The sequence below is a fragment of the Citrus clementina genome, unplaced genomic scaffold (genome assembly GCF_000493195.1).
Source record: "Citrus clementina cultivar Clemenules unplaced genomic scaffold, Citrus_clementina_v1.0 scaffold_5, whole genome shotgun sequence".
NCBI lineage: Eukaryota > Viridiplantae > Streptophyta > Magnoliopsida > Sapindales > Rutaceae > Citrus > Citrus x clementina.
In genome coordinates this window covers 26,330,943-26,340,418 of record NW_006262201.1, presented here as the reverse complement: position 1 = coordinate 26,340,418, position 9,476 = coordinate 26,330,943, and the positions used below count along the sequence as shown (strand labels likewise).

Here is a 9,476-nt window from a genome sequence, read left to right as displayed (position 1 = left end):
GGGAAAAGCCCCGCGGCACACAAGCTCGCCCGCGAATAGCATGAAGAAGCGGACATCACGCGAGCCTACCTCGACAAAGCCGCGAGAAAAATGAAGAAATGGGCGGATACAAGGAGACGGCATGTTGAGTACAAGGAAGGTGATCAAGTCATGATCAAGCTCCTACCCCAACAATTCAAGACTTTGCAAAAAGTTCACAAGGGGTTAGTGAGGCGCTACGAGGGACCCTTCCGAGTTGTTTGACGTGTGGGCAACGTCTCGTATCAACTCCAACTTCCGCCAAGACTCAAGATCCATCCGGTCTTCCATGTGAGCCTTCTCAAGCCATATCACGAAGACATGGGAGAACCAAGTCACGGAGAATCGAGGCGCGCGCCAACTGCCGTTGTCACCGCATTCGACAAAGATGTGGACTACATCATTGCGGACCGCACGGTTTCGAGGAGGGGCGTGCCAGCACATAGCGAGTACTTGGTGAAGTGGAAAAACCTCCCCGAGAGCGAAGCCACTTGGGAACGTGAAGATGATTTGTGGCAATTCGCTGAGCACATCCAAAGGTTCAAGCATGAAAGCGCGACGAGGACGCCGCGAGCTTAGGTGGGGGAGGATGTTGCGGACCGCCCAATTCGCTAGCCCAATTGCCCACAATTTCGGGTTAGAGAGCCAACACAAGGGCAAGAGTGCTAGCTTGGCCCAATTCCGGAAGGTTCTAGGCAACTCTAGCACATGTGAACATGTAAATATTCTAGAATACTTTATACAATTCCAGCACATGTAAATAGCTAGGAAATTGTAGAATTCTCTAGAGTTTGGCAAAGTTTGGCAAAGCCTCCCCTATAAATATGGGATGGCATTAGGCATTTGTATCCAACAAACATTGTAAGCAACTCAAGCTTTGTATTATGTCTTTGTGCAATACAAGTTTTCTTCTTTGGCTCAATTGCTCTCTTCTCTAGTTCGAGAAGCTCTAGGCTTACTTAGCAACATTCGGCAAAGTTGTCTAAGTGCCGCATGGGTTAGCTGCGCAAAACACTCATCCCGTGACACTTGGCCCACTATTAAATATCGAATCTATAGTGTTCCTAAAACACTGAACTTTTTCTATTCTGTTAAAGCACCCATGAGTTTTCCTCAAGCTTGACAATTGGGGTACAAATTTCTAGCTTTCAATATTTTGGTCCAACTAGAAACCTAGAACGACAAGTGGAATAGAGTATGTCTCCCTGAAGGCGACATTGCAGTAGAAGATACAGAGCGACTGGAAGAAATACAAGTATAATGGTAAGCATAGAGAAACAATTCATTCTATCACGATAAGCCAAGAAAAAACTTGAGCTAAAGGATAGCATCATGGTTGCTAAAGCTATAAAGAGTGTTAAGAGTCCGACTGTTAACTTGAATGGTAACCGCTTCAGAAAGTCATTTTCTCTGTATCGGGACGTGATCAGAATGGACAAGAACATCAACATTGAGATGCAAGAGCAGGAAAATGCGATTGCTTCTGACATGACAAAAATATGAAACCAAATCTTTGAGTGGAAATTGGGCGTTCCTTCTCCATCTTTGTTGCCACCTGGTGGAGTGAAAGCTGCCTGAAACACCCCGGCAGTTGCTAGTGTTGCAACTATCGAGCATGACTCTGCTCTACTCTTCATCCATTTTTCAGCTTCTTCCAACAACGTTTTGTGCTCATCGGTGAATAACTCCCATGGTGTTTTGCCATCATTATTCTTCATTTCTTTGAATGAAGGTTTGACGATGGTTTCCACCTCCTACCAATTAATAATATTTTTAATAAAAATGCAATATTAAGAAGTATATATATACAAAAATTCTTAGGTGCCAATGTTTGCACTTCATAGAATGCATACTTTTACCTTTATAGTTATATCGATGCAAAGTCTTTTACAGTATTATAAAAGGTCTTTACACTAATGTAAGAGAGCGCTGCACTTGAGAATAATTATATATATGGGAGAGGTCCCTCAACATAAGATTTTGATGTAACAAAGTGAATTAATTTTTTATCCATGAGATTCACTCAATCCTATATATATATATGTTTACAACGCTGTGGAAGTATATACATACTGTTGTTAACTTGTTCCAGATTTTAATAAAATCCAAAATTTTGAAACTTAAGAACGATCATATAACGACTCTATATATGACACGATTGAATTAGGTAAAAATAATAATACAAATTAACTTCTTCCTCAAAAGTGTGTAGGAGGGGTTCCTCTTTGTTATCAAAAGGCCAGCCAAATGTACCTAGCTATAAATCAAGTAATTGTTAACTACGACCATAGTGAAATAATAAATAAAACATTTACCTTAAAAGTTTTTAATTCTTGCTGCATTTCTAGAGCCGCTCCGGGCACCTTACTGATTGGTTTTGGATTTGAATATTGTGCTGCTAGATGCAGTAAGTTATTACCAGACACATCTACATATGTTGCTATCAACTCCTTATCGAAGCCCATCTCATATATTAGTTTGAAGGTATCTGCATGACGGTGCATAACTGCAATGTGAAATATGCTTCGACCATTTTCATCTAATTGATGAACCAAGTCAGGATAAGAACGAGTGAGCACAGCCAAGAATTTGAAGTTCCCCGAGTGAGCTGCATCAAATAATAATTTTGAAGGTTTACTGATAAGTTTTAGGACGTCCTCGTGTGTGCTTTTTGATATTTCTTTCCATAGACATTTGACTAATTCAAGTGCCTGAGTTGAAGAGTCTGTATTGTTGGTGATGAACTTTATTCCTGGAACTGAAAGACAGAAAATTACAAGTTATCATTTAAGAGCTCGCACTAGTAAATCAACATGGTTTTCTATCAATACTCGATCCAATTTCTTAGCCTGAGGAAAACATTATTATGCACATGATAAGGAACATATCCCACACTGAGATTAGTTACATCAGCTAATAATATAAGCCTAACTCTTACTTTTTTACCTAACTTTCAAGGATGAGTTAGACTCATATATAGCTTTTAAATGGTAGACTTATGCACAAGTGAGCCACAATATCTTCGCTTAAAGCGTGACAAGTACTAATAAAAAAGACTGGCTTGTATGTAATGGTGATGAGGAACATATGTCATTAATAGTGTTACTGGTCTAACCAACTCTTGAGGGAGTAACTCATATGCGCTATCATCATTACTGTAGTACTAGCCTACTAGGTTAATATTTGAAGAGGGAAAAATTAGTATATTTTGCATGGTAAATTAAATTTTATTTATGTCTCTTGTCTTGTTTTGTATACATAGATAGGAGAGAAACTTATATAAGTCAAGCATATTGAATCAGCATAATAAGTTGGTGCGTTTGACCAATAAGAATTTGTCATTTGAGTAGGTTAAGTGAGACCCACCAACTTCAATTACAAGATTTTTAAAGTAAAACGTACCCACCCATCCCAAACGACAAGATTATATTGATTGGTCTTACTACCTCAACATCCTCACATAGATAGATAGAGATTGAATATAATCACAACTTATATATGTACTTTACTTAAGCATAATTAAAACCTAATTACCTTTCAACCATCCCGGACAATTGCTGGTAAATGCTGAGGGATTTCTAGCCAACATATGCATAGCTGTCCCATATTTCGCATGAGTAGCCCCAGCTAGCAGCTTTTTATTCTTCTTTAGCAATTGCAGCGCCAAACCTGAGCAATTCACTCAAATGTTTTTGTAAAACAGCAGAAAACATGACTCTTCAAACTGATTTTGGTTCAACGAGGCGATAATAATGTCAACACTGTAAGCACATGCATGACTGAAGCCAAAATATAGAATTTACAGTTAAAAGCATGAAAAGAAAAGAAAAATGAGCTAATTTTTAATATTCTAATTCTTTTTCGGCCTAGGATTCCTACGCGTCAACATGTTCAAAAAATTAAGGTAAATGGGAGTCATACGTGTTGATAAAATAAAATAAAATTTTTTGTCTTGTTTCATATAGAATAAAAAAGACCAAAAAAAAAAATCTGTTTGATAACAACTTCAGGAATTACGGACCCTTAGAACCACTTTAGAATTGTGTCGCACTCAATTATGAAATATACGCAACACATTTGGCCATTTCTTATTAGTTGTAAAATAGTGCCGAACGGTTATAAAATTTTATAAATCATTTAAACGGATACAGGTTTCTCCTAAAAAGTTAGCTTTTCTTTGGGGGATCATCCAATAAAAAGAAGAAATTGAACATATTCTTACCATACAAACCAGTTTCGATGGAGACAAAAAAAGTATTTTCTAGGTCGTCTGGTTCCAAATTGTCTTCATTTTGACGATATAAAAATGATGCCATTTTACTTTGCCCAAACAAAGCAGCAATGTAGAGCGGCGTCATCTGCCCACCGCCTCGGATTGTCAACAAATTTGGATTCCTTTGCAGCATAAACTGAGCGATTTCTACACTCCCAACAGCAGCAGCGAAACAGAATGCTGTGTTTCCATTTTCATCTTGCAACGTTAGCAAGTTGTCATGCCCCGTCAATTCTACCATTTGCTTTACAAAGTTTGTTTGTTTTGCTCCTGTTGCAACGTGAAGAATAGTTTGATATCCCTTTGTTACAGCTGCACGTAGCATCGACTGATGATCGTCTCCTAATATACGTTTTGCTTCGTTGCAGTCACCTTTTAATGCAGCCTTATAGAGAGGCACACATTTGTGGCTGTACTGTTTTTTATCTGCAACTCAATTTTGGTGGGTCCATGTTCGTAGCGTTCATGCAAAAATAAAACGAATTAGACATCCACTCTTCAAAATATATCAATTTATAATGCTTTAGTTTTATCCTTTAACTGAATGAAGGAATCCCTTATTGAAAGATTACTATATTTAGGAATATGTTTAAGTGCGACGAGTACAAATTCTTTTACAACTTTTGTAAAAGTGTGTTCTCACTTTATAATAAAGTGCAAATATCCGTATCTGAGCATAATTTTTCGAAGAGGAAGCTCTCATTTTACTAAAATAAAAAACAAACTAAAAGATAGAAAAAAAATACAGTTTTCAAAGCAATGTTTATTGTCTTTAATTTTAACAGATTAAAATTTATATTGTTCTATGTTTTAGCTCGGTTCTCATTTATTCCTAATTAAAAATGGACTCTATATGCTGATAAGCCAAAATGGTATGCATGAATGTTAATGCATAAGAACTCACCTTGAAGTAGATGAAGGGATGGCAAGTTGAATTGAGATGAAGTACCACCCTGGTTTGTGTCTGAGTCAGGGGCCTGAGTGGAATTAGAATTTATATCTGGCGTTTGGATTGAAGATGAAGAAGAAGTTGAATGCACAATGTTTGCCTCCAGAAGTCCTATACATGTATATGTATGTATACATATATGAAGATGTGTCATTGTTTCTTTTTTGCAACAGTTAATAGTTACATCTTTTGTAATTAAGGATTAATGGTGCTTGAAAAAGCTGAATCACACATATAACAAGAACAAAGTCAGTAGTGTTTATACTCGACTCTTAAATTACCATTTTGGAGGGGTTGTACAGAATTAGCCGCATCTCCGCCTGGTATTGAGATACTAACTTCTTGCTGCGATGCAGGAGCTAGAGCTACATTGGTACGTCTTCTCTCCATTTCTTCCGAAGCAACGTCATTGGTCACTTTAAATAATTAATGCACCATATAAACATGAAGTACTGATGCAAAGCAGGACAGACAACTATTATAGTAAAGACACTTTATCTATTCTACGAATATCTTATTTGATATATTTTCAAGTTAGTAGTTTTATTGTTTAATTGTTTTGTTTTAGTGGATTTGCAAGCCTAGGTCACATGCGAGGCTTGGGTTATATATTAATATAAATAAGCGTATTTTATACCTTTAATTTAAAATCTGACTAGTGACTTGAGATTTGTTATTAATACTTTCTATATAATAAATTTAAATTTCGATCGGTCTTGTTATTTCTTGGTATTATGTGAATTAAGGAGACTTAATTGCCTAAATTCGTGGATACTCTTATAATCAGCGAGAATTTTTATTTCGGTGCTCTTATAACCAACAAAGTTTTGAAAATATCCGTATTAATCTATCACCATACATCAATTTATCTTTTTGCCGCCGAAAGATTTGCTGCAGGGGGTCCATGGAACACGTTGCATCAAAGTATATAGTAAACTTACTCCTTGTAAGTAAATATAGCAATTTTTTTCTTTGACTAATCATGTTAATTATGTTTCCATTACTAAAAAAATTCTCCATTGTTATTATTATTATTATTTTTTACATTCATTCTCTTATATATATGCATAGAGAGAGAACTTATTAGATAAGGATTCAGTACTTTAATGAAATGCGAGATGATCTTTTACAAAAAATAAACTATTTATAGCATTGTAAAAAATCTATTCCATTTTTTTTTTAATTGCGAGATTTCTTTTTAGAAACTCAATATAGAAGTATGTATATAATCAGCTTTTAGTTCTAGATCTTGTTTACAGCCATCATGAGTTGTCTTTTTCACACATTTACAACTTTTTAACATTGTTACTCAAATATATAGGGGGGAGAGAGAGACGAGGAGCTTAATTACCTGCATTTGACTCTGGGGCTTGTGTCGAATTATGTACTTCTAAAGTTGTGATTGAAGATGATCCATATTCTATATCTGAATGATGCATTGAATTGACATCGCTTGCCTCCATACACAAAAGCTTCTTCCTTACAACAATAGTAATACCCCTTTAATTTTAAGCAGTGTTAATGATGCATAAATTAATAAAAGTTCATGCATAACTCTCTTACTACATCTATATCAAGCAAAATTGTACTAAAAGTTAATAACTTTGAATTGATTTAAAGTATCAGTTGATTATATTCAACAAGGATAGTAAGTTCAGAAATTATTTGTATATATATTAAAAATTATCTATTCCAAAATCCTGAAGTAGGTAAGCACTATATTTATATGCCCCATAAAATTTTCATTAAGAGGAAGACAATTTACCCAAAAATTAAAGAAAAAAGAAAAAAAAAGCATATGGTAATGTAGATGTCCTCACAAAATTATCAATCTATGTAGCTAGGTACATATTGACACAAACAAATTTGACGCTTTCAGTGATGGTCGAACAATAACCTGAGTGTAACTGAAGATATGTAACTTGAAGAACTTGTAGAAAGAATATTTGAATAGTGTTGGTCACCACCAGATTCTGTTTTCGTTTGAGAAGACTTATCCTTAATTAACTAGTAATTAACATTCCATGGTATGCCAGTATATATAGATCCTTCCTGATGTGCTTACTTCAATCCTAATTAAGGTGGGGTGACAGAAATAAAGAATTAAGAACAATTGATGTTCCTTTATTCGATCCTTGAACAAATGCTCTCTCAGATATAATAATTAAATAATATGAGCACTATCATTTAGCTTTAATTTCACGTGGGGTGACTCGCCAATTGAACCATACTTTCGGCGCAGATAAAAAAGAACCCACGGTAAGTGGTTTTGCCAATTTATAAGAAGCTCTCTCGTATAGGTTTGTTTACTCAGTGATGGAAAAATTCTCAGGTGCGGTGATATGATTATTCAAATTATTTCTTAGATTTTTTTTTTAATTTATATTTCTCGTTTTAGTTGTTATGTGTACTTCGGCTTAATATTTGTGTTAGTTATCAGTGTTTCTTGATCTTAAGAATTGGATTATTTTACTCCTATTCTTTAATTAGGTTTAAGTTTCATATGAAAGTTAACCAATTATTTAAACTAGCACTATCATCATCAATAACAACTCTACAGTATTGATTGACAACTATGGTTATCTATTAGTGGTGTTGGTCCTTTAAAGCACCAATAACATCTTTAGGAGATCTAAATTTCCTCAAATTTACCTATCTCTATCTTTTCTATTTTTATTTTGTTTCAGTTTTCATTACAGACAATTTGTGTCCAAAATATACCAACATTTGCATTTCATGAAATACTGACACGACTTTCATATAACATTGGAAAACACCTTTATTATATTGTATAAGCCTTTATCAACATTACAATGAACTTAAAATTTTGTGCGGGTATCAGTACTAGATAATGACTCCTTCGTGGCGATCGAGTAATCAACTTTAGACTCCTCATCATTCACTGTTGCAATAAAGGCATAAAGCTAAGAGGAGAGGCTATGGGCAATGCACTTTAAAATAGCTTTAATTAATTTGAAGTGGGTCGGAATCTATTTAAAACCTCTTAATTAATTATGCTTAATTTGGAGAGGGTTGCATGTGAGCACATCATGCTATAAACGTAGCTACAAGGATTAATTATTGCACCTTCACTCAGATTCTTTGACCATGTTCATTTCATTACCTTCAAGGAAATTGCCGCTATGCTTACACAACAACTCAATGGTCTTTGTATAACGAAATTAATAGTAAGTCTTTACATAAGGAAAACGTCAGCCACCACCTCAATGTTCACAAAAATTTCTTAATTTCTTAAATAATAACATAGATTTTTGCTTTTTTTTTTTTTAACTATTATACCCTTTAGTTATAACAACAAAAAATTGACTTTAAATAAATTTTTAGAATAAATACGAATAAAAATTAAAATAATATAATATATGAAATAATGAAAATTTATAAATTATTTTCATTATTAAATTTTTTTTATTAATATGTCATTTTTAATAATTGTAAAAATCTTTTTGACAAATTAATAATTTTAAATTAATTATATTTAACATTCAAAATAATTTATAAAATTTATATTATTTTATTTACAATTTTTAATTATGTTTGTATTAATATAAATCTTAATGTCAATTTTAGGATTAATAGATTTTAGTATTAATAAAATTAATTAGGATGGACTAATAATAGCTTAATACTAAAAATAATTTTCATTATATATTTGATATATTATTAATTATACTTATTGAACTATTTTATTTGTATTATACAATATTTTATTAATTATTTTTATCTTATTTATATATATATATATATATATATATATATATATATATATATATTAGTATTTATTTTGACTATAATCAAAGGGTATAACAGTTAAAAAAACTTTAAAAAAAAAAGAGTTTGTATGACCATATATAAAATCAATGGGTTTGTGTGATCATTTAAACAAATACTACGGGTGTGGGTGACTTTTTCCCCTTTATATACTTATGTTGCCTTTCACTGACTTGGTCTTGGTCTTTAAGCGGATTAATTGTCGTATCAAGCAATCGAGTTACACTTTTCTTTCTGTTTCAAATATGGGCATATATCTACCAGGAAAAGAGAAATGATAAGAACTAACAGTTAAGTTCTAATTGGGCATATATCTACCAGGAAAAGAGAAATGATAAGAACTAACAGTTAAGTTCTAATTTGAATCTTGATTAATATTTTATTACAAAAACTTTAGTCATTAAAAGAAGAAAAATTAGTCACCTTATATTTTTTTATGACAAAAAA

General features: G+C 33.4%; 1 protein-coding gene across 1 annotated transcript; it reads right to left on the bottom strand.

The window, feature by feature from the left end:
- Positions 1-204: 204 nt before the first annotated feature.
- Positions 205-5,630, bottom strand: LOC18042870. The gene is made up of 8 exons (XM_024183697.1): positions 5,522-5,630; positions 5,196-5,351; positions 4,241-4,717; positions 3,553-3,687; positions 2,334-2,776; positions 1,389-1,772; positions 1,192-1,258; positions 205-719 (listed from the first exon to the last, which is right to left on the bottom strand). The coding sequence occupies exons 1-8, from the start codon at positions 5,628-5,630 to the stop codon at positions 205-207; spliced, it is 2,286 nt and encodes a 761-aa protein (XP_024039465.1).
- Between the last annotated feature and the right edge of the window lie 3,846 nt (positions 5,631-9,476).

Bases quoted from the DNA above. Each gene is read 5' to 3' on its own strand.
- LOC18042870 (XM_024183697.1), bottom strand. From the start codon at position 5,630: ATGGAGAGAAGACGTACCAATGTAGCTCTAGCTCCTGCATCGCAGCAA. The intron at 3,688-4,240 runs GTAAGAATATGT...TGAATTGCTCAG, and splicing joins CATCGAAACTGGTTTGTATG to GTTTGGCGCTGCAATTGCTA. The intron at 720-1,191 runs GTTTCTAGTTGG...CACATGTGCTAG, and splicing joins TATTCCACTTGTCGTTCTAG to AGTTGCCTAGAACCTTCCGG.